The sequence below is a fragment of the Crinia signifera genome, chromosome 1, assembly GCF_055691185.1.
Source record: "Crinia signifera chromosome 1, ASM5569118v1, whole genome shotgun sequence".
NCBI lineage: Eukaryota > Metazoa > Chordata > Amphibia > Anura > Myobatrachidae > Crinia > Crinia signifera.
In genome coordinates this window covers 322615722-322641343 of record NC_139217.1, presented here as the reverse complement: position 1 = coordinate 322641343, position 25622 = coordinate 322615722, and the positions used below count along the sequence as shown (strand labels likewise).

General features: G+C 43.2%; 1 protein-coding gene across 4 annotated transcripts in view; it reads right to left on the bottom strand.

The window, feature by feature from the left end:
* Window positions 1–2671: 2671 nt before the first annotated feature.
* SYK (spleen associated tyrosine kinase) overlaps window positions 2672–25622 on the bottom strand; it is a 121165-nt gene continuing 98214 nt past the window's right edge. For all 4 annotated transcript variants that reach the window (XM_083187654.1, XM_083187681.1, XM_083187672.1 and 1 more), the window contains 7 exons: window positions 24400–24481; window positions 19562–19745; window positions 17187–17387; window positions 15221–15410; window positions 10796–10936; window positions 4510–4622; window positions 2672–3032 (listed from right to left, as the gene is read on the bottom strand). In XM_083187654.1, the coding sequence (XP_083043780.1) occupies window positions 2960–3032; window positions 4510–4622; window positions 10796–10936; window positions 15221–15410; window positions 17187–17387; window positions 19562–19745; window positions 24400–24481 (984 nt within the window). In that variant the 3' untranslated portion in view covers window positions 2672–2959. The remainder of the gene's footprint in view (window positions 3033–4509; window positions 4623–10795; window positions 10937–15220; window positions 15411–17186; window positions 17388–19561; window positions 19746–24399; window positions 24482–25622) is intronic.

The window sequence follows — 25622 nt, the reverse complement described above, 5'->3', positions numbered from 1 at the left end:
GCGGGAAGCGCACAGCTCTCTGCCTGGCTGTCACTGAGCAGGATTTCAGCCCATCTTGGCAACAAGCATTTCAGTCCCCCTTGGCAAGGAGCATTTTACTCCCCCTTGGCAACAAGCATTCTACTCCTTTGTGGCAACAATTCCCCCTTGGCAATGAGCATGAAACACCTTGATAACGGACATGAAACCCCCTTGGCATCGATTATGAAGACCCTGGCATTAAGCATGTAACCCCTGGCATTGAGCATGTAGGTAGGCCGCACTTATGTAACACAATATGTAATGGGCATCACAGTGTGTGGCATAATGTTTAATGGGCATCACGGTGTGAGGCACAATGTGTAATGGGCATCAAGGGGTGAGGCACAATGTGTAATGGGCATCACGGTGTGTGGCCTTATGAGTAATAGGCATTATGGTGCATGACATAGTATGTAGTAGGCATTACAGCTTGCAGAATAATGTGGAATGGACATTATGGAGTGCGATGTAACATGTAATGGGTATTAAGGCATGTGGAAAAATGTTTAACGGGCATTATGGACTGTGATATTATGTATAACAGGCAATACGGCATTTGCTATAATGGGCATTATGATGTGTGCTTAATTTGCCACACCCCCTTTTGTGAGGCCACGCCCATTTGGTGCGCTGCTTCGCCGTGCAAGGGTCCCTTCGAAAAATGAGTAGGGGTCCCCCGTATTTAGTGAACCAGCACCAGGCCAAGCCGGCCAGCAGGGTAATGCCACAGCAGGGGGACACTTATTATATAAGGTCCCGCGGCCGAAGCATTAACCCCTACTGACCTTTCAGCCCGTGATCGGGGCATCCCTGGGGTAGTGGGGACCCCCCAATGAAGGGGTCCCCCCTCCAGGTTTAACCCTGTCCGTGCTGAATAAATGTGTAAAATAATAGAAATAAACTATTGGGTTCTGCTGTGGAACTAATAGTCCCTGTAAGCCTGGTCCGCATACTGGGACTTGGAGAACAACAAGTCCCAGCTTGCGGCCCATTAATGGGCTTGCTGGGACTCTTAGTTCCACAGCAGATCCAATAGTTAAATAAATACAACACCAGAACAATAAAACTTTATTACATTCAGATCCTTTCATTCATACTTAGGAGATCGGCCCCTTGTCCTGTAGAAATCCATATGGGAGTAACTGTGGTACGAAGATCCCTATACTGACTGAGGAGAAGCTGCAGTCGGTTTATATACTGCGGCTCCTACTCCCAAAAAGCGCTATTGGCTGCCTAGCGACTCCTAATAGGCCACAAGGTGGTACTGGTGTCGGGTCATTCATTTTTTTATTTTGCCAAGTACCCTGGATGCTACTTGGAAAGAAGAGGACGCAATCTATGCCGGAGAACTCCCGTAAGTATGGTTTCCTTCAACAGGTACCCACATTGCATTTCTTCAGGACCAGTGGACGGAGGATACCTACCTACGCAAAAACGTAGGTAAGTATCAGTATGGATGGGTTCAGTGTGTAATAAAGTTGTACTTTAATGGTGTATGTTTTTATTTAACTATTTGTAGACCACTTGTGGTTCTCCAAGTCCCTGGATGGGGTGCAGGCTTGCTGGGATAGTTTCACAGCAATACACAATATTTTTTTCTATTTTTTACAACACAAACATCAGCCCGGGGACAGCCCCAGGCTTCAGTGTGAGCTGGTAAATTCTGGAGGGGAGGGACCACTTCATTAGGGGGGCACCACTTCCCCAGGGCCCTGCCCAGACTGACCGGTCAGGGGGTTAATGCTTTGGTCGGGGGGGGAATTGAATAAAAAGTCTCCCACCGGCTGTGGCATTACCCTACCTGGTGCTGGTTCACAAAATACAGGCGACCCCTACCCGTTCTGTCCCCCGTATTTTGGGAACCGGGACCAACCCTTGGGCCTGGTGCTGTTTTTTAAAAATACAGGGCACCTCTACACGGTTTGTTCCCTGATTTTTTCTTTAAAACCAGGACCGGCTCTTAGAGCTTGGGGCTGGTTATACCCGTATATATGGCCGGTAAATACGAATGCTGCAGTATACAAATGCATACGCCATCGGCCAAATACAACTTCGTAAATACGTCAGATTAGTAAATCTGGACTATTTACGAATCGTATTTCTGAAAAAATATGACCGTTGCCAGTCGCATGCATTCATATTAAAATATTCGTATTCGTACTAAATTTTCCCCTCTATCTTTCCAACGAGACCCCATCTATTTTACCAGTCCACACCTTCTGTCTCTCCAGCCAGACCCCTACTGTCTTACCAGTTATCTCCCTTCCATTTCCCTCCTGCCTCTCCAGCCAGCCCCCTTCAGTCTCTCCAGCCAGTCCTCTTCTGTTTCCTCTGCTTCCCTCCTTCTGTAGCCCGCTGACTCGTCTTCATGCTGTGGCTCCTTACTAAGTCAATGGCATGGCATGATGTGACTCGCACTTTGTCGCAATAATGAGAAAAAAAACCCCTTTGCTGCAACAAGCCACTGACAAGCAGTAGTGGCTCTGGGACCCCACAGATGACAGATCAATCTATCTATAACCACTGCTGTGCTGCTGCAGTGATCAGGAGGCAGCAGTTATAAATTGATCTCTCTGCACCCCCCCCCCCCCCCCCCAACACCTTGCTCTACTAATACTCTGCCATCAGAATCTCTTAATAATATAAATAATCCAAGATAAGTATTTTTTAAGTAAAAACTTGTTTTAAACTGTAATAATTTCATACAAATTGAACATTAAACATCCTGCACTGCCAGTAGAACCAATCATTTGTCAAATATCAAATTGTAAAAGAGAAACTTTGGTGAAAGAACATACTGCAAGGATTTTCTTTCTGTACAAGAAACAGGAAATACAATAACTCTGCTTTTAAAAAAGAAAAAACAAAACAAAAACAACAACTTATAATATGTGTATGGAGAAGCTGTGTCCAATTGCTGAGCTTTTCTCATGAAAGGTTACTGGGCAATGTCATAGTAATAGTTTCGTAGTTTTAGCTCCACACTGGAAAAAGCCGGACGATCTTCATATCTGTAAACATAAGAGAAAATATCGTATGACAAATATTTTAATAAGGTGGAAAAAGTTTTGGTAAACAGAATTTATAAACAACTGCTCTGTGCGTGCCATACTTTATTTTCAGTTTATTTTAAACTGAAGCCGCCATCCGCAATTTAAAGAATACCGGGCAAATTCAGCATGGTTCACAGTGTGCATGGTTCTGGTCAAAATAGCAAAACAAAATCTGTACACATAGATAGCGCTAGATAGTGTTTGTGAAAACAGAGGTGTGCCCAGTTTTTTTTTGGGGGGGGGGGGGGGGTCTCTGACATCTGAGATGACCACTTCCAGCCTGGTTCTTGAGCAGATTAGTGTGAACCTTAGACTGGGGAAGATGATAACAAACTGATCGAGGTTTAGGTTTTTTTTGTGAATGGATGAATATTTGCATTGTATTTGGGGGGCTTTTCTTTATGTCTAGGTGGCGGTTTTCGCAGGTCTTCTATGATTCTCTGATTAGCGATCCATGGTGAATTAGGCCACTATTAGAAAAAGAATGTGACACATTTATATTAAGTAATCAAAAGAAATGAGCAGCACTTTTATATGCAAAAATGCACCCATTTATATGCCAGCCACTACTCACATCCATCATGTTTTCTGATGATTGTAAAGGTGCTTTGTGCATTATTCTGTCAGAAATGCCCAACTCTATACTCTTGGCAGTATAACTGTAAATATGAATGTGGTGCGGGGATTATGTTGTTCAGTGGCGTAACGAAAACTTTTGCTCCCCCCCGCCGGGACAATTTCGCCGCCCCCCCCCCCCCGAACAATTTTGCCGCTGCCCCCCGTTAAAAGACCCCCCTGGGGAGCTGGCAGGGGGGGTCCGTGCGGCGCGGAGGTACCTGTATTCAGGGAGAGCCTGAAGGTCCCTGCGCCTGCGGCGCTGAGTATGATGTTGCCGGGGTCCCTGCAGTGAAGTGGAAATAATGCGCTATCTCCGGCGGAGATAGCGCGTTATTTCCACTTCACTGCAGGGACCCCGACGGCGGAAACATCATACTCAGCGCCGCAGGCGCAGGGACCTCCAGGCTCTCCCTGAATACAGGTACCTCTGCGCCGCACGGACCCCCCCTGCCAGCTCCCCGCTGCACCCACAAGCAGTGGGGAGCTGGCGGAGAAAAAATAGCGCCCGCAGACCCCCGGCGCCTCCCCGTCACCGCGGGGGCTGCGGCCTTATAGTTACGCCACTGATGTTGTTGTCAAGTACGTGGTCTGCTATGTACTTGTCTACATTCTGTATCCAAGTAGCACAGCTACATACTATACATTCAAATATCCCCCTGAATGAATTAGTGTTGGCTCTTGCAATACTGTAAAAATAAATACTGAATATTTGACTAAATAATAAAAATAAAGGAAAAAGCTTTCATAATAAATTTTTTTATTTTTTATTTACAGTTAAGAATATTTTTTTTGCTACCATTCTGTGTTTTCTACTCACTTGTATGTCCAGCACAATTTAATGAGATCATAGACTTCTGGGGGGCACCTAGGTGGGCACTCCAATCGGTTTCCGCTTTCAATCATCTTTGCCACCTCTGCTCCTTTCATTCCCTAAGGAAGCACATTTCACAGTAAAAATACAGATTGTAGGATAGCCTAGTTGCAAAGTGCTTAGCATTACTGCCTTACAATGCTGGGGCAATGGGTTCCACTCCACACAGGACACCAGTGGCTTTAGAGGATTTTTTTAAAGGCGCAAACATTATTGCCCCTTTAAAAAAACCTCAGAGATCAGCCGACATTCCGCATGGCTGCCGACCTATAAAGCTATTACATTTGGCTTCATGTTTTTGATTTCTTTTTCTCCATCTGATATACTGGGGCACATGTAATGCGGTACGAGTTTGCTGGAGGTGCAGGATGTCGTCCAATCTTGGGCATTATTTTTTTAAAGCAGCAATCATTTACCTTTGTAAAACTGCCATTTCCGATTGAAAAAAAAGTCTAAGATCGGCTGGACCTCTGGTAAACTTGCACCTTATTACATATACATACAGATACCTACTTGCATATGTTTATTTATATTTTTGTCTGATAGTTTTTTCCCAACTTTATTCCTTATGGACCCCTTTTGAATATTTTACTCCCATGTCACAAGTCAAACTATCGTCTCCAATGGATCATTTCCTGTGTCAGCCTTTGACGTATAGACTTGTGCACCAGTTAGGAGATCTGTAAAACCTGTACTGTTAGGGGATCCATATGATTGGAGTTTGAAATACTGCTGTAAAGCACACTGTTATACACCTCTCACATTACATTTCCAGGTTGTCTGCAGGATATTGTAAATTTGGATGTGACCCAGCTGAGATTCTTTCAGATGAAGCAAACTCAGTTGTTATCCTAGAATACAGTACATACATCACATACCCATATATAGACAGATAAAGCAGAACCATTTACAAACACATTAGTTACAAATATCCACAATGGAAAACTGAGAGAAGTTATTATTATTATTATTATTATTATTATTATTACTACCAGCAGTAATTTATACAGTGCACACATATTCCACAGAGGATACAGTCATTGGATCACCAGCATGATGGTCGTCAGTCATTAGGTCGAGACCATTAGGTCGACATGCATTTAGGTTGACATGAGTCTAGGCCGACATGGGCTATGAGTCTAGGTCGACATGGGCTATGTCGACATGGTCATTAGGTCAACATGGGTTAGGTCGACATTCAAATGGGGTTTTTCATATATTTTTGTGGGTACTAGTGTATTATCACGGCGCCCACGAAAATCGGCCGAAAATCGGCCGAAAATCGGCCGCAAATCGCATGGAAAAATCGGATGCGATTTTGTGGCCGATTTTTATCCGATTTCCGGCCGATTTTCGACCGATTTGCATGCTGTTCCATCATTGCACACCTTGCACACCCCCGATTTCCATCGTAGTGCATCGCATGCAATATAGTGGCATGTGATGCATGCCATGCGATGCATGTGAAGTGATTCGATTTGTAATTGTGCAATCACCCTGATGGGTGCTTACAATGTTCAATGCACCACCATTGTTAACGGCACCCCCACAATCAACGCCAACCCGAAGCGTGGCGAGCGGCGGCGGTACGCGTCCTCCGACCATTTCATACCCCCACTATCCACGTCGGCGTGAAGTTCACTTTAGATAGTGTGGCGAGCGCAGCGAGCCACCAAGCCCAAAGCGTGGCGAGTGCAGCGCGCCCCATGAGGGGACGTGGAATACATGTAAAGTAATCCGCGGCCGCTCGCCACGCTTCGGGTTCGGTGGCTCGCCACACTATTTAAAATCAACTCCACGCCGATCTGGATAGTGGGGGTATGAAAAGGTCGGAGGACGCGTACCGCCGCCCCTCGTGGGCTCGCTGCGCTCGCCACGCTTCAGGTTGGCGTTGATAGTGGGGGTGGCGTTATTAATTGGGGTGCATTTAACATTGCGAATCACATTGCATCGCATGTCACTTGCTGGCATGCGTTGCTATGCGATATTTAATTGTACAATTGGGCATTTTCCCGAAAATCACATCGCATAGTACCTGGGGGTGTGCAAGGATGGAATAACATGCAAATCAGCAGGAAATGGCTGAAATCTGCAAAAAATCGGCCAAAAATCGGACGCAAAATCGCATCGCAGATCAAATCGGCCAAAAAATCGGCATAAAATCGGCCGCAAATAGGCCGATAAATCGGATGCGATATCGGATTTAGATTAAATCGGGCGCCGTGATAATACACAAGTACCTTTTTGTGAGCCAAAATGTGCCGACGTGCGGTATTTCATGCCCTTTTTTTGTGTCAAGCAGGGGCTGGCTGGCAACTTTTAGCCTGGAGGGCGAGTCCAGAGGACTGGCCCGTAACAGCGCATCATTAAATGGAGGTTTTTCATTTAAAAAATATGTATTTGATAAAAAAAGAATAATGGCCCTTATTCTGATTCACTCTTAGAGGCAAATTCATTCTCAAATGGACAAAACCATGTGCACTGCAGGTGGGGCAGATGTAACAAGTGCAGAGAGAATTATGTTTGGGTGGGGTTTTTCTTCAAAGTAAGATCTATATAGCATAGAAATACGGCAGTCAGTATTTTCCCTGCACAGAAACAAAATAATGCATCCAAATCTAATTCTCTCTCACATTTTACATCTGCCCCACCTGCAGTGCACATGGTTTTGTCCATTTGAGAAGGAATTTGCCTCTTTAGGTGCCCATACACGTTACAATTATTGTACACAATATTGCATATCGGTTTTGCGATGAGATGAGATCTAGTACAAAAAGTATGTGCAGTATACAATAATTGTAACGTGTATGGGCACCTTAAAGGCCCCCATACACTATGCGATTTTTGGACGATTTCATCCGATTTCGGCACTTTGGGCCGATAACCGGGTGAAATCGGCCCAAAATCGCAGGTGTGTGATATCTGATCCGATCCGATGCGCGGTCCCGTGCGCATCGGACCGGATCAGGGAGTTCGGACGGTCAGCACATAAGATCACGTCCGACCGACCTGTATGCATATGCCTGCCCACCTGACAAGCATATGCATGCAGACTACTGGGGGAGCAGTGGGACGGGAAGCGGGTCCCTGAGCGCTTAGCTGGCGGCGCCAGCGAGTGCTGACCTGGCCGGGCGGTGTGATGATCACAGATATCATTCAGCAGCGCTGCCGGACGGAACATGCAGTGTCGGGTATTAGATTTTTAAAATACCTGTCAAATGACTGGCCGTTCTTTGATTGGCTGAGCTCATTTCTTAAAATAAAATATACAGTAATCTCTATTAGGTCACCAATAGGTGGCTATGAGACGTGTAGACTACATATCATATCTTTTGACTAATACATAAAAAGTGTGCCCCCAAAAAAGAGAAATCCCTTTTTATTAAATGGCTGGTTTGTTCTCTTACACCCATCCATTTATAATTTGAGTACTGGTATTTCATGCCCTACCATCCACTAGGATGGGGTGGGAGAATAAAATAGTGGGCCGAGCGTAGCAAGGCACCGTGCCCGAACCATGCCGAGCGCAGCAAGCCATGCGAGGTGATGCGGTGCTACATTTCAGTGTTGACATTCGGGATAAAAAATGTGAAAAACCCCATGTCGACCTTTTTATTGTCGACCTAACCCATGTCGAACTAACAACCCTGTCGACCTAATTACACAGGGAAGCATTGTATGGATCCGTGCAATGCTTAATTTTTATCGGTATTTTGCAGCCGGTAAACTCGGCAGAGAATTTCAAATTACTTCACCATCGGAAAATACCAATCCTGATGCTTAGTAAATAATCTGTTTTCTCAGGTCGTATTTTCGGGATGATCGCTGCTGATATCGGTCGTACGCAATCGTACAGGAATCGGCCGTGATCAGGCGATCTTAGTAAATTTCCCCCTACATTTTCAGTTGTTAGTAGAACTGATTTTGAACGCTAAATTATGTTAATGACTACACCAGTGGTTCCCAACCCTGGTCCTCAAGTACCCCCAACAGTGCATGTTTTGCAGGTCTCCACACAGAATCACAAGTGCTATAATTAGCTCCACCTATGGATCTTTTCAAATGTGCCTGAATAATGAGTGCACCTGCCGGGTGACCACTGGACTACACAATGGCATTCTTTTAAGTGATAAGTTCTCTGTTGGGTACCAGCAAATGAGGCTGACTGCAATAGGGGTCAAGTTTGTGGTTGTTGCCTCATTTGCCGGTTCCCACCATAGGCACCCATGTGAAAAATGGTGAACTCATTAGCTCTTTTGACTTCCAATATCATCTCTATGCTAATAATACCCAAATCTACCTTGGGTCCCCTGACCTTACTTCAGTTATCTCTTCTTGGCTGTCCTAGCTCTTTCTCAAACTTAACCTGTCTTGGAGAGTTGTCTTTGACTCCTCCCTCTCCTTCAAACCACACATTTAGCATCTCTCACAAACCTGCCGTTTTTATCTCAAAGCAGCCTGGCTCATCTTCCCCACCAAATGCACTACATCCATCTCCCCTCTTCTACAAGCCCTTCACTGGCTCCCCATCCCTTTTAGTTCCCAATACAAACTTCTCCTAGTCATTTACAAAGCTCTCATCCACTTCTCTCCCATTTACACTCCTGCCCATCCTTTTTACTCTGCTAATGCAAGCCGCCTCACCTGCCTACTGTTTACTTCCTCCAACTCCTACCCCCAAGACTCTTTACGTCCTACTATCTACCTCTGGAGCTCTCTAACTCAGGCTCCTCTCTACAAAACTTCAAACAGGCTCTCAAGACCTATTTAACTCTCATCCTATCCCACTGTTACTTGCTCACTTCTGCCCCATCTGTGTCACCCCTGTCTGTATGCCCCTCCCGTTGAGGGCAGTATTCAATGAGAATTTTGACGATGTGCAGCAAATCCTGTTTAGGATTCGCTGCACATTCGCCACTGCCCGCCGCGTTCCGGAGCCTCGCCGGCTCCAGTATTCAACGAGCCAGGGGCTCACTGCCCCTGACCGGCGAATTTTAACTCCTGCGGCGATGTCGCAGTGAACCTGAGGAGATGGAAGTCTCCCTGCCTGCCCCAGAACGTTTGTGGGGGGAGGTGGGCTCTCCGGGAGCCAGGCAGCACAGGCTGCCCCCCGGGATAGCCAACAGGGGACCGTGTATTCACTACACCTGATCATGCATATGTAATGATCGGGTGCAGTGAAAATATGAATATCTAATGAGCGGCTCGGCTCCCTGCCCCCTGCTGGCTGCTCTGTGTAAAAAAAAATAATATATATATATTTTTTTAAATTAAATATATATTCATGTGCTTACAGCACATGAATAAAAATAGCATGTCCCTCCTCATAATAAAATTCCTGATTTTTTTACACCAAATGTAAAAAACAAAACATTTTATTTTAAAAGTTCACATTCCACTTCACCATAAAAAGATAGCGATTGCTACTCGGTGAATCATGGCGATAAAAACCTTGAAATGTATTCGCCATCTGGTCATTGAATAGCGTGATTCACCGTTTTAGTCAAAAAATCGCCTTACAGCACGAAAATAGCACAAAAATCACCGTAGAACAGGGCGAATCAGCCTCATTGAATACTGCCTTCAGAATGTAAGCTCTCACAAGCAGGCCCCTCTTCCATAATGTGCTTTTCCTTCTCTTACTTATACTTTGATGGCACCAAATCCTACTGTTTTTCTGCCATACTGATACTTATTCAGTGTCATCTGCTGATGCAGCTGTATTTATGTACCCTGTATTCCTCCTCTACTGTATTCAACTGTAATGCTGGCCACACATCAGACCAACTATCCTCCAACCATCCAACTAGTTGGTTGGATGGACTAAAAACCTGGTACTGAATAGGAGCAAATGTAATTTGTAATTAAGTAATTTGTTTCCCAAATTGTAAAATGGACAACAACTGTCACTCAGACAATGTACTGTAATTGGATCTATTTGATTTAAACAATTTCACTGAATGTTTTTGTCCATTCTTCGAGTTTGTGAGCAAATTGCTTATTGGTATTTGCCCCCACACAGTACCAGATTTTCAGTCCAACCAACTATTAGGATGGTTGGAGGAAAGGTGGTCTGATGTGTGGCCAGCATAAGTCACTGCTTTTCTTATTCATTTATGCACTCTGTAATTGGGCGCTGTGGATTCCTTGTGGCACAATATAAATAAAGGATATTAATGACAATTATAATAATAATGGCAATAATAATTATCAAATAAATCGGGTAACTTACTTTATATGGCTTTTGACCATATGAATATGCCTCCCACATAAGAACACCAAAGCTCCACACATCACTTTTGCTTGAGAATTTGAAGTAGTTAATACTTTCTGGGGCATACCACTTGATTGGCCAATGCCCACAAGTTTTTGCCTTTAAAACAAAACATATGAACAATAAATAGATAAATAATTACAACTATGATTGTATTTTGTATTATGATCATGAAAAGTATGCATTTAATTCTTAAACATGGAGCATTCTCAAGGTTCCTGTAAGGCACAGAGATCATAATGTCCTTTATTCCTCACATTCAATCAGTCGCTAGATCATTTTACATGCACTTAAAAAAAACAGCCAACATGTGTCCATATCTTACACAAGACACTGCAAAAATTCTAATACATGCACTGATGGGGTGTTTTCAATGTGAGCTGGTTTTATGGTGAGGAATGCTTGAAAACAAGCCATCCTTGCCATTTAATCCCTTGCCGGCCGCTCATCCTATTCTATGTTTCGGGGTAATCCTAAGTGAATTTGAACCATTAGTGTTCAGACTGGTAGCTCCAGATGAAGGTAAATTGAAAGAATAGATAGATTATATCTCCAAAAGCCTCCAATTACTAATGGATTAATTTATAGCTGGTTTGAGCTCTCAATGGAGAATGGAGTGGATGTGAGAGCTGTGACTGGCACCGCAAATGGCGCCAATTCTAAATAGCCCACAATGCCTATTGACTGGTGGTCCATGAGCTTCGATTGTTATGCATTGTAACATGTAATGCATGTAACTGCATGTAATTGCATGTAAATTGGCACCACACCTGTTGCCTGAGGCTTAGGCTAGAGATCAAGGTAGGGCCAGAACTACCACCAATTCAGTCGGGGCATTGCACCAAGGCCGGCGGCAGTGAAGGGGCCAGCAGCTGTGCACTGTAGAGTTTCCCTCTGCCTCCCCACCAGCAGAGCCCAACCACACAGGGGAAGAGGCTGGCACACAGTAGGGATGGCCATTGACCATCAATGTTAGGAATCATCTATGGTTTATGGCCGATAAATGGAAGAGAACCAGATGGTTTCCCACCATCAATGTCAAGCTTAAACAAATAGTTTCGTTTTTGCTTTTTCCCCAAGGGGCCAAGACACGGAGCATAGCACTAACACCCTTCCCCCATATTTTGAATGGCCATAAAGCCAATCAATCAAAGAAAATGGATGACCATCGATATGTAAAAACATCGATGGTAATCCATTGAATAGAAATACACTATCGATGGCCAGTTGAACTTTTGGCGATGACAAAGGCAACGATGTCCATCCCTAGTAAACAGTCCTGCCCGGGTCTGGCTCCACCAGATCCGCCTCTCACTGCCGTGATGTTCCTGCACAGAGTAGTGCCTGGGGATCTCCCAGCTCCTGACAGATAGTGCTACCTCATAGCTCCTAATTGGTCATTCAGAATTCCCTTTTTAAAACTTTTTGGCTCACTACACAGAATGAGGCACAGGGCATTTGCTGAAATCAACTTATTCCTAGCTGGGGTGTGTGTTTGTGTGATGTAGTGTAGCATGTATGGGGATGTGTGGGAATGTAGTGTAGCATAGTGTGTAGGGGGATTTAGTGTAGAGTAGTGTAGTGTAGCACAAAGGGGAATGTAGTGTAGCGTGTAGGAGGATGTAGTGTAGCGTATGGGATGTAGTGCAGTGTAGCATGTAGGGGGATGTACAGATGGAGCCGGGATCACTCTTGCTGGCGAATCGCCAGAACGTCACCACTGGCGATCCGCCAGCAGCCCGGCTCTCCATCTGACTGAGACGCGCAGTTTCCGTGCGGCGGGACGAAGGGAACCTGTCCATCTCCACTTCAGGGAGACGGACAGGGTTAGGGGGGGGTGCGGGGAGGTGGCAGGGACCCCGGGGGAAGCTGCCGGTAGGGGACGCGCGCATCTGATGCGTGCGTCCCCTTTCGCAGATACAGATGGCGGGTGGCGGGGGATGGCGTCTGGCGTTGCCATCGCCATCCCCTGCAAAGAAGAGACCCGCTCCATCTGTAGTATAGTGTACTGTGTAGGGGAATGTAGTGTATTGTAGTGTAGCATATAGAGGGATATAGAGTAGTGCGTAAGGGATGTAGTATAGTGTAGCGTGTAGGGGGATGTAGTGTAGTGTAGCATATTGCGGGATGTAGTGTAGTGTAGAGTGTAGGGAGATGTAGTATGGTATAGTGTGTAGGGGGATGTAGTGTATTGTAGTGTAGCATATAGGGGGATATAATGTAATGTGTAGGGGGGATGCAGTCAAAATCCCGACAGGGTCAAAATCCCGAATGGGTCATAATACCGACAAGGACAAAATTTCGACATGGACAAAATAACGACATTTAAAATCCCGACAGGGTCAAAATACGACATATAGCATGTACATTTGAAACCGTCAATATGATTTTGCGTCGACAGGTCGCAAGGTCGACATGGGTTTTTACACTGTTTTTTGACCCTGACGTGTGCTGACAGACAGTATTTCATGCCCTACCATCCACTATGGCGTGGTGGGAGAATAAAATAGTGTGCCGAGCGCAGCGAGGCACCGTGCCCGAAGCATCACGAGCGAAGCGAGCGATGCGAGGGGCTGCGGTTCACTTTCAACTGTGTCCATGTCGACTGTGTCGACATTCAGGTAAAAAAACTGCGAAAAAACCCATGTCGACCTCGCGACCTGTCAACGATAATTCATGTTGATGGTTTCACCTGTACATTCTATATGTCGGTATTTTGACCCTTTCGGAATTTTAAATGTCGGGATTATGTCCTTGTCAAGATTTTAAATGTCGGGATTTTGTCCATGAAGTGATTTTGTCCTTGTCGGTATTATGACCTATTCGGAATTTAGACCCTGTCGGGATTTTGACCGTCGGGATTTCATACCGAATCCGTGTAGGGGGATGTAGTATAGTGTAGTGTGTAGGGGGATGTAGTGTAGTGTAGCATATAGGGAGATGTAGTATAGTGTAGAGTATAGGGGGAGGTAGTGCAGTGACGTAGTGCAGTATATGTGGACACACAGAGAAGCTTAGGGCATTTGGGGCACTCTAGGGCGATATCATCCAATAAGTTGCCCTTTTCTCTATATAATTGATAATCTGTTTTTGTTGTTTATTTTGGGGGGTGGCATTAAATTACTGCCTTACTCCTGGTGACAAAAATCCTAGTTTCGTCCCTGCCAACCCCCTCCATCAGCTTCTCCCCCATGTGCATTGGCCAGCTTCTGGAGCCCCCTGCTCAAAACAGCGATCAGCTTCTACCAGCCTCCCCCAGCAGCAGCCGCCAGCTTCTAACCCACGTGTGCATCAGTCAGCTTCTTCAGCCCTCCCCTCCCTCCACTTGCAAAAGCTTCTCCAGACTCCCCCTACCCCCAGCAGCAGTGCCCAATTTCTGAAGCTCCCTCCAACAGCAGAGACTAGCCTCTAACCCCTGTGCACAGCAGCAGCCTGCTTCTGAAGTCCACCCATCAGCAGAGGCCAGCTTCACCCCCCACGTGCAAAGCAGTCAGCTTCTGAAGGGCTCCCTCAACTTGCTACAGTGGTCAACTTCTCCCATACTCCCCACTCCCAGCAGCAGAGGACAGCTTCTCCACCCCCCCCCCCTTGACAGCAGAGTCCAACTCCTGTGCCACTACCCACTATCTTCCCTCACAGTTGTGGTCAGCTTCTCCCTCCTAGCCCTATTTCACTGCACCCCTTCCCATTAAGCTCAGAAACTTCAATTTGCAATGTCCTCTTCCCATCCAGTCCAGTGCCCTCACCATATATAAATATACATAACCCACTCCCTCTCCCTTTCATCCACTTCCTTTCTCCCTCTTCCTCGTGTAAAGAAGCCCATAGGTGTTGCCTAACATGTACAAGCTCTGAAAGATTTGGATTTTTGTAGCTTGATAAATATGAGAAATGTGTAATGACAGCATTTTTTAGCTTTGTTACATCTCACCCACTGTCACTCACTGCCTCCCTGTCACCCTCTACCTCTCCTGGCACCTACTGCCTCTCCCTGTCATCTTCTGCTGTGTAGCATTTTATAACTTGGGTGGAGAGAGGACCAAAGCATATTTTTGCACCTGGGCCCATCATTTTCTAGTTCAGCCTCTGGGTCAATGTGTTGGCTGGTCCCATCTCACAGGGCATCCTGCACTCTCTGTTATGGAACTTGCCAAGCCACCCTACTTAAGCGATGTATAGATTATACCTACCTACTTTCCCAAAGATCCATGAGACTCCCAATTTTTAGGGAAGTACCCCAGACCCTGCCCACATCCTTGGGAATCAAATGTACTTATGGGTAATATGTGCATTGTGAGACAGTCTTCTCCTGGAGAGAAGATATGAAAAGTAGGTGCAGTGAGTATGATATAAATCGAAATACGTAGTGCATGCCAGACTTACTTTATAGTAACTTTCATCAGATCCGATTGCTTTAGAGAGCCCAAAATCACTAATTTTGGCATAATGCTGAGTCACCAAAAGAACATTTCTGGCTGCCAAATCCCTGTGGACAAAATTCTTTTCTTCCAAGTACTTCATCCCAATGGAAACTTGATGTACGAGTTCAGTCACATTCTTTTCGGAAACGTCCCTTTATGTAGTGATAGAAAAATAATACAATAGATTTGGAATAATATACTGTAATATTAATAAAATAAAGTGTCAGTCTTGTTGTAGACACGAATATAGAACATTCTGATTATAGATAAGAAGTGCTTATTTTGTATGAATTATCATTCTCCTTATACTGTACTCTCGAAACAAAAATCCAATAGAGAACAAAACGTGCCTTTTACATTACACAAAGAGATCACTAAATAACCCATGTAACCAGTATCCAGTACTTTATGGAATTGTTAACATTAAATCCCCTTAAGAAAAAAATAACACAACTGGTTGAAGAAATAAGCTTTTGGGAAAGGGTAGGGAGGTCCAAATGTAAAAGTAAAGCTATAGGTGATAGTTTTGTGGTTTGGAGCAGTATACAGTAGTTCACCAAACATTTTAAATATTGAACTTAAATCATACATGGATTGAACACATAGAATAAGCCACTTCCTAAGTAAGAAAAGTAAGAATTGTCTTGTCATTGTCCGGGTTTGGGACATCTCTGACTACTAGAGATTGGCAAATTTGAGATGATTTGTGTCACATAAAGGTTTGTGTCCACGTCTGCATCAGGCACAAAGAGGATCTCCAAGGGCCATACCACCTTTTCTCGATAATAAGACACTGGGCAAAATTTTCTAAGAATACGATTAAGTGTCAGAGTTATCCGGATTTTATATAGGACTGAATACGACTGTTATCGGTGGAGTATTACATTTTACACATTCGTATTCCGGAGCATCATTTACAAAGGTGTCATATTTTTGAGATTCGTATTTTTCAATGTTGTACGTGTCAAATATATTTTTGGAGTATTTTTTTACGACTTGTAATAGAATACGCCTACTATACACATGTTAAAAGTCTGATTTTGTGAAACAAACCTGCAAATTAATGTGTATTTTTTTGGAGTATTTTTTTACAACTTGTACTAGAATACTCCTAGTATACGTTCGTATTTTGAAATGCGACTTGATAGCAACTTTCAAAATTACATTGGAGTCATGTAAAATTCAAGGCATATTCTTTTGATGGTGTATTACTTCGTATTTATGTAAAAATACGAATACGACAGGTTATTACGTTACTAACGTAACAAAACTACTAACGAAATACTAACATTATTTCACATTAGTAAATTTCTAAAATACGAATACCTGCCCGAATACGAATATGACTGAATACGAATATGACCATTCCTACCGTATTTTTCTTATTAAATTTTCCCAACTGATAGGGCTTATTTTCAGGGTATGTCATTAACATTGATAGCAATTTCAATATCAGGTAAGTGTGAACAAAAAAATCTACCTTTATTCAAAAATGGTCATGTCATCTTCTTCAACAACATCATCATGTATCCATACCCCAAATTCCACACTCCAGCGTCATTCACAGAAAACTGTGAGACGCTGCAGCTGTGATCGGATGCCACTGTTAAATATTTAACAGTGACATTCACTTCATGCGTGGGGCGGAGCTGGAAGCATTGTATTGTAGCACAGGGACTGGGAAAAATGGGGATTTGGCTAGGTCTTATTTTGAGGGTAGAGCTTATTTTTTACCATTCTTCAGGAGTAAGGGTAGGTCTTATTATCGGGGTAGGTGTTTTTTTCATGGGAACACAGTAGTTGTTCATATTTACCTGCTCTGTGTTGCTAAGGAAGCATTGTTTAGTGTTTTATGAGCATAGCAGTATAACAATGGAGCAGTGAAGTTATTCTTTTAACAATGTCATCATCCTGTTTATTTACTATACCTGTTCTTAGCCAAGAATTTATTCAGTGGTCCTACTTCCGCAAGCTCCATTACCAGCATCCAATTCTCTGCTTCACAGATGCCGATCATTCGGACTATATATGGGTTATCCAGCTGCTGCATGACTGTTGCTTCTGTCAGCAGTTCTGAAGCCTCACTGCTGTCATTCTTAAGAATTTTAACAGCCACTTGTCTTTTTGATCTGTAATAGTAGAATTGTGATCATTCAGTGTGCTGACAATTCAGGGTGACTACTAACCCCTTCTATAAGGGGACACAAGTTCTATGGTTGGCAGATTGAAACCAAGTGATATCATTATTTCAAGTCTACATCCAAGTCTTCATATAGGGCCTGGTTCAGACCCACTAGCTAGGCAGCGTACACTCACTACATAGTGAGTGGGTAAGTGCCACCCACCACCCCAGCAAACACCCACCCCCCTCGCGCCACCCGCGCCGCTCGCAACCTCTTGGCAACATATATGAGGGCATGTGCTCGCTAAGACATCCCCTTGCATACAGCGGCAAGCAGGAGAAGTCATTCGATGGATGCTCACTGCCGAATGATTTCTCCTGCGTTCAGTAATAAAAGTCACTGACTTTTATTACAGCCGCTATACGCCTAAAAGGGGGCAGGCTCTGATGTCATGTGACGTCAGCTGCCCACCCCACGCAGGCATCAGCGCGTCTGCCTTCTCAGGGGAACAGCGATGGAGCTACTGCCGAAGGCATTGACACAGGATGTCTGCACATGCACAAATATGCACATGTGTATCTTGTATCAAAGTGATGAGTTTTGTTTTATAAAATTTTTTTTGTTTTTTGTATCAAAATATCAAAATACACACACAAGTCACACAGGCCATGACTAAAACATATGGGTACACTAGTGGAATAAAGGTAAATAACCCTAAACAAGTAATGCAGTGTATATAAAAAAAAGATAATATCTGCTTAAAAATAGTGGCAGCAAAGAGCGACAAAAAAATATTCTAACAAGGAATTGGGACCAGTAACACAACAAAATATACAAAAATGTAAACTAATGCTCGTAGAATCTCCTTGGTAGAGAATGGAAGAGTCAAAATGAAAGTTTCCCACATAAAAGGGGCAGACTAGATGGGCCGTCAAATTCTATAATTTGTGTTCCTCCTTCTGGATAGATTCCCCCAACCAATCCATATGGTTCGAAAAGAAAAAAACTTTTCCTTTAACAGGTCAAGTGATGGTGGGATGTTTTGGTTACACAACCAATGGATACATTTTTATGGTCAGTAGATAAATAGCTAACAGTAGATAATAATTATTCACACCCTTTGAGGCCATTTGGAATGTTTTCAAAAATTGTTCATTTGAGAGTTAGGGGGTCATACTGCACCAGGTGGTCAGAGGCAAATTCAAACAGGTAACCAGAAGCATTAAGTCATTGAGCATGCACATAGCAGTGATACAAAGAATTAAAAATCAGTACTAACAGCACTAACATAGTATTGAGCCTGGAGAATACTATTCTAAATAGGCAGGATAAAGATCATTTATTTATAGCCTTGGTGTACACAGGGCCACCGAGAGGTATACCGGGCCCGGTAAAATTTTAGGGCGTGGCCTAATTGCGGGAGGTGTGAAAATGTTTAGAGGGGGTAAAAAAACACTCTAAAGTCAAGGGGGGGGGGGGGTTTGTTATTTTCGGCCCCTCCCCCTCTGCAGCAGCAGCACACGCCTGACAGCAGGCTCAGCGTGCAGTAGGTGTGTGCTGCTGCTGCCCGGAGGGATGGCTGGGGAAGGGGGGGGGGGGTCGGACCTGGGCCCCTTCAGCAAGACCAGGCTGGGTAATTAGTACCCCCCTCTCGGCGGCCCTGGGTGCACAGAGCGTTCTCATTGAGGTTGACCAATTGAGGACAACCCCTCTCTTTGCTATAAATGGAGAGGATAAAAAGCCCTATCTCACATGAAATCAAGATTTGGTAAGAATGGCAGCTAAATAGAGGGCACTGGTCAAAGGACGCACAGGACACAGCCGCTGCTTCTTTGCACACAGCGACTGTGCAATGATATGCCAAGGCTGCAGTCAAGAATACACTCTATTGTGGTATACACAGATTGTACCCTAACTATGTATAGATGTTATTTATTTAATTATTTACACACTAGTTCCCAGACCATCAGGTACCATCTACTGGCTGGTCAGCAAGTGTAAGCAGTAAATATTTGGAAAAGGTTGACACCAACTTATATTATTGCCTTGTTCATATAACAGCTTGTGAGAAAAATTCATTTGCATCATATATGTAATGTATTTGTTGTTCCCTATATTTACTGAATAAACAAGCAATGCAAATCACATGTAATTGACTATACTTTATCTTATGTACCTACTTGGTCATTGTCAATATTCCCTTTTTCACAGTCCCGAAGTTACCAGAGCCCAGTTCCCCCTCTATTAGAGAAAGCTGCTCTCGCTTTATTTTGAGGGTTTGCGCCCTTAACTCATCAGGGTCTTCATATATCCCACGATATACGTCCGTGTCCATTGGCATAGACAACAGTGATGCATTTGAAGCTGCGGATATAAAGAATATGTATTATACCTTTCTTAAAAACATGTGTTTACAAGGAAGTCTCATATATGAAAATACGCTTGTTTACATGTAATTGTAGTAGACATGTTTGAAGTGAGAGATTAAAAAATATACTGTATTTAAATTAGGTTTTTAATTTGTTTGTTTTACCAAATTCTGTTACTCACATTTATACATTTAACATTCTACTAAGAAAAAATATACGTAATACATTATTACATTATAATGACTGTGAGAATAATTTATGGCATGTAGACTAAAGACAATGACTGTATTCACATCTACAACATATTCTGCATGACTATTATCCCTTTATGGAAATAATTTCCTAACAGTGAGCTCAGTTTAAATGAAGCCAATGACAAGCTATCAGGTCCATTGTTTTATGCAGTGTCTTTTTATTATTATTATGAAGTAATCATTAATTATATGACAATAAAAATGCATGTTAAATGTATAGCATGTAGAGTTTGTAAATATATATATATATATATATATATATATATATATATATATACACATACACATTATACAACAATACAAGAAGATGCTCATAATGTATTCATTGTTTAGGTTGACAGTCAATAGGTTGTCTACTATTGGTTGGCAGGCAATAGGTCAACATATGAAAAAAGGTCAACATTGACAAAAGGTTAACACAAGCAAATGGTCGATATGGAAATGTTGGGCTCTCATTTTAGACAATCTGGATTCTGACGAAGTCCGGTGTGATGAAACACGTAAGGAGGGTGGCCTATCGTTACCATTGAGAGTACCGACGGAGGTGACTAGGAGAGAGTGTAACTGGCTCCAACGGTAAAAAGCGCCTTGCACTATAAACAAGCTGATTTGATTGCGGTGATTTGAGCCGAGTGTTGCGGTACGTTATCCCAATTCTCTTTGTGTGCATGTGACCAAATAAAATAGTTTTACATGGATACTTGCACTATGGAGCGCTATATTTTGTTCTTCTAGATTCTTGTGCACACAAGTACTGTAACTCTGTAGGCTGTACTGTGCATACAGCCTGTGCATACAAGTAAACGCAAGTAAAATAAACACTTTTTTAAAATGTAAAATATTTATTCTGCTGTACCCCCCTGTGCATACAAATACTGGGACTTGCAGGCTATACCCCCAGTGTGCATACAAGTACTGTGACTCTGTAGGCCACATCCCACTGTGCATACATGTACTGTGATTCTGCAGGTTGTACCCCAATGTTCATAAAAGTACTGTAACTCTGCAGGACATACTACACTGTGTATACAAGTACTGTGACTCCACAGTAAGTTAGACATAGTTGCCTACCCTCCTGCATTCTGCAGGAGACTCCCTGAAATAGCAGCAATCTCCCTCTCTCCCTCATTAGTCTAGCAATCTCCCTCATTTCACCTAGCCCACATTACACTGTTACATTTTTGGGGAAAAAAGGAATGAGAGACAAATACAGTTACACAGAATCATCAGCTTTGGGATTCATCTACATTTGGATATAAGTCATTTTAAAAGATTCCTCTCAGATTTAGCAGTACACACCCACGCTTCTAGGTGCCATGTTCACAATTGCTTTTAACAATCTCTCCATATATGGAACTAGACACACCCTTTGGGTGGAGCATGACATGCCCCCTCAATGGGGCACTGTGCAAAATTCTATTACCAACTATAATCTCCCTGAAACTAATTTTCAAAAGTAGGCAAGTATGAAGTTAGAGCATCTAAGGACCTCTACATTTTTAAGTAATCTGCAGAAAACTTATGACAAGTATCTGATAAGATCAGAAACTGGTGCTAAAAAACATCAACAACCAGTCCAATATCAGCTAGCTCCCTTCTCTCACTAGATCCCAGCATATGCAATCTCCACCAACAACACCTTCATCCACAATATCCTCAGTATGATAAGAGTAAAGTCCTGTGACCAACTTGTTAATGTTAAGTGACTCCTCCCCTTTTCAGGATTCCTTTAGAGGAATCCTTGAGTGGTAGGCCTGCTGCTGCAGGGGGTGGAACTTCATCCCAGATGTGGACCCAGAATACTACTAGTAGTAAGACTGGGTATGATTGGGTGAGTACAGTATGACAGTACTCACCCAGTCACACAGCGGATCACAGATGCCATGATTGCTATGCTAGTATTAAATCTGTGTCCAATATCCACCATTAATTCAGTGGGTTTACACATTTAATAGAGGTCCTATGTCTCTGGTACCAAATTCCATCTCGATTTAAAAAAAAAAAACATTCCTTGGCTGAACAGGACGTTGTATTGGCTTACAAAATGCTATTGTATACATTGTCCACTTAACCACAGATATGTGGACAAGCAGTAGTGGCCAATCTAAAGACTACATGACTGGGTGGGTGTATTGCCTTCGGCAGAAGATACAATATCTAATAAAGAACACCAACTCATTCAGAGGCAGGCTACTCTGTTTATTACTGGCTTCACTAAGAGGCTTACTGCTGACAACCGCTTGGAAAAACTAAGGGTTGTTATAGCGACATGGCTATAACAACTTGGACTATAGTGGACTCAGGTTTTGTGATTTCTGATAATGCAACAAATATTGTGAAAGCATTAAAGCTGGGTGAATTCCAAATCATCAACCCTTTTGCTCAAATTATTAACTTGGTGGTACAGGTTTTTTTTTTATATGACAGGGGGCATGCAGGAGATGCTGTCTGTGGCTCTCTGTCTCCCAAACATTTTTGGGATATTTTCAGCAACAATGCAGGAAAATTGAGTTTTTGGATTCCGCACAAGGTGATAGCCTGCCACCAGTGGGGGAGGTCAAGTGAGGCCTTCTCCACTATGTGGTGGGATTCGGCCTGAGAAGCCTGATACCAACTATCTTAGCAGTATGATCCCAAGTGTGGGAAAAATATTTTAAGGTTGGTGGTACTCCCCTGAGTCCAGTATAAGCATATAGAGAGCGAGAAAGGAAAGAAGAGTCTTTTCCTTTCTCGCTCTCTATAAGCACCTGCAAGAACCCTAAAATTTTCCCTGTCATCAACTGAAGCAAGAGGTGGTAATAAGGTGGAACGCCACCCTTTATATGCTTCAGCACATGGAGGGAATGTACCTTAGCATAGTGCAGTGGATAATACTTTCTATCTTGTGCAAGGTTCTAAAACCCTTCAAAGTAGCCACCTGTGAAGTGGGTTCTGACACTGCTAGCTTGAGTCAGGTGATTCCCTTTATAGGTACAGTAGGAGCAAGTTTCATCTTTGCTCCTTTGGCCATGGCTAGCCATGGCTATTCTATTGTTCTCAGCTGCAATACGTATTGTATTGCAGCTGAGAACAATAGAATAGCCATGGCTAGCCATGACCAAAGGAGCAAAGAGGAAACTTGCTCCTACTGTAGGTAGAAATTCCTTGTTGACCACACCCTTCGAGTCAAAAAAATCGATTTGGTATTTGATTCCCTCATTCGGCCCTTTTTGGGCAAGGCGGCGATGGTATGTGCCACTCTGCACTTGGCCTCTGGATCATACTCAAAGATCCAAGTTTCATCATCTGTTCTCACTTTCTCAAAAATCTTACTCACTTTGCACAATCTCTTGATCCTTTCTGCTACCATTCCAAGGCTTAAATGACAGTTTGTGTTCAAAACATTGTTCACTTTGTTCACATTTACTCATTTCGGCTTGTCTGCTCTTCTCAAAGAATTTAAACATTGTTCACTTTGTTCACATTTTGCTCATAACGTCTTCCTTGACCTTCTCAAACAAGTTAAACCAGTGGTAAATTTGCGCCTTTTACAAGGCATTTTTGAAACATGGCAAGCGCCTTGGTACCTGATTTCCAGAGTTTAGCACAAAACGTGATTGCATAACATTCTCTGATGCTCCATCTTGAACCTCGACAGAGGTAAAAAAGAACGCTTTGTTTACATACAGGCAACTGCCGTCAACATGAATATGTAGCTGAGATACCTCTGCACCCACCCTGCCTTACAGCGCCTACATGCATGGCATGAAAATATCAGTGATTACTTTTGGACAGACCCTATAGACAAAAGGTTGACACATGAAAAGGTCGACATGAGTTTTCATCTGTCGACATGCACTTCCTATTAGACAGTGTAATACGTACCTTCAAATGGCTTGCTTCATTCGACACACTTTACAGTTCTCAATTGTAGTCAACATGGATTGTAAATTATGAACAAGTTATCTGAATAATTTTTTTTTTTTACATTCATGTCAACCTTTTCATCTGTCAACCATCGCCATGCCAACCTTTTGTTAATCACAACTTTGTGCATGTCGACCTTTTGACCATGTTGATGTTTTGCCTCTCGACCAATAGTGGTTTTCCTATTTACTGTTGACCTAACAAACACATGAGCAGATCAGTGTGTTCCATGAAGAGTGCAGACTTTCTGCAATAATATGCTGATTCTGCACATTTGCACATTTACTGTTACTGCATATTATTTGCAAATGGAAGCACGTCTGTACTTTTATTGCAAAATTATTATTAAAACTCCATTGTATAAACAACAAACTGTCCTTATTCCAAATATGGCTGTGAATGCTCTCGAATACTATACCACACACTCTATACAACTGACGATTTTTTTGTACAGTCATATATTTTAATTAGAACCTAATTTTAACTTACCACCTTCACCTGGGTCCATTCTTGAAACATAAGGATTTGTTGAAGAGATGCTCACTCGACGGCGAACTTCATCTATGCTTTGCTACAATGATTATAAATTGTAAATATAGAGCATTATTCATATTGTTTCCAAGGAATTATGAATGTACAGTAAGTAAGTAAGTAATGTACTGTCGAATTTCACACAAGCTTTCAAAACAATTCAAAAAGTTCTTTTGATGTATTGGAACTCAAATGAAAGTAGAATGTGGCCTTGGCTGGTGGATTGTCTACAAAGACCCAAGTCCTTACTAGATGCACAACGGGTGGGGGGAGCATTGACTTAAAGATTAGCAAGTGTAGCTGTAAGACAAGAAATAGTGATGCAGGTGAGCTGTGCCATGATTACAGGTGACTGATGAATACAGTGTTGCAGATTAGATTGCCTCCGTAAAAAATTTGTATATGATTGTTCTAAATATGGGAAGGGTTATGGTCAATGTGGTTTTATAGATGGAAGTCTTTAGTCATGTAAACCAAAATCACTTTAAATGTATGCTGTATGTGGATAGCGGATGTTGCATCAATGCCATGCTCTTTGTCATGCAGGAAGTGCTTCTGCAGCCACAATTCCGTATGATTGCAGTGAGTAAAGACACACTTCTGCAGCACTCCAGAGTCCTGTGCTGATTTGCACACAGACCACTTAAATGGTTTTAGAAGTCTAACTGTGATGTCACAAATTCTCTAACACATAGATCTGTTGGTGGACTTATGGCTCATGTTCAAGAAAGAATTACACGGCATAATGCTGTGCAGGACTCTCAGGAAAATCCGGGTGCCGGATGGGGTCACGACAGTCGGGATCCCGACAGGCATTTACCCGACGTCGGGATCCTGACTGTCAAAACATAGACAGCCGGGTTCCCGATGGCCACCGGCTATTTTCCCTCATGGGGGTCCACGACCCCCATAGAGGGAGAATAGAATAGGTGGCTTGCGTAGTGAGCGCAGGGGCTTAGTTGCGCTCACTAAGCTGTCTGACTCCGGGCAGTCGGGATCCCAACGTCGGTCTACTGACTGTTGGGATCCTGACTGTCTGACCCCTGTACCGCACCCGGCAAATCCACAAAGCTACAGCCAAATACAATGATCAACCTAGATGAGTGCTGCTGAGGCTGTTGAAAGGCTGACATATTTGCCTATTCAGAGGTTTAGGATCAAGAGTAAATACTAATTAACAT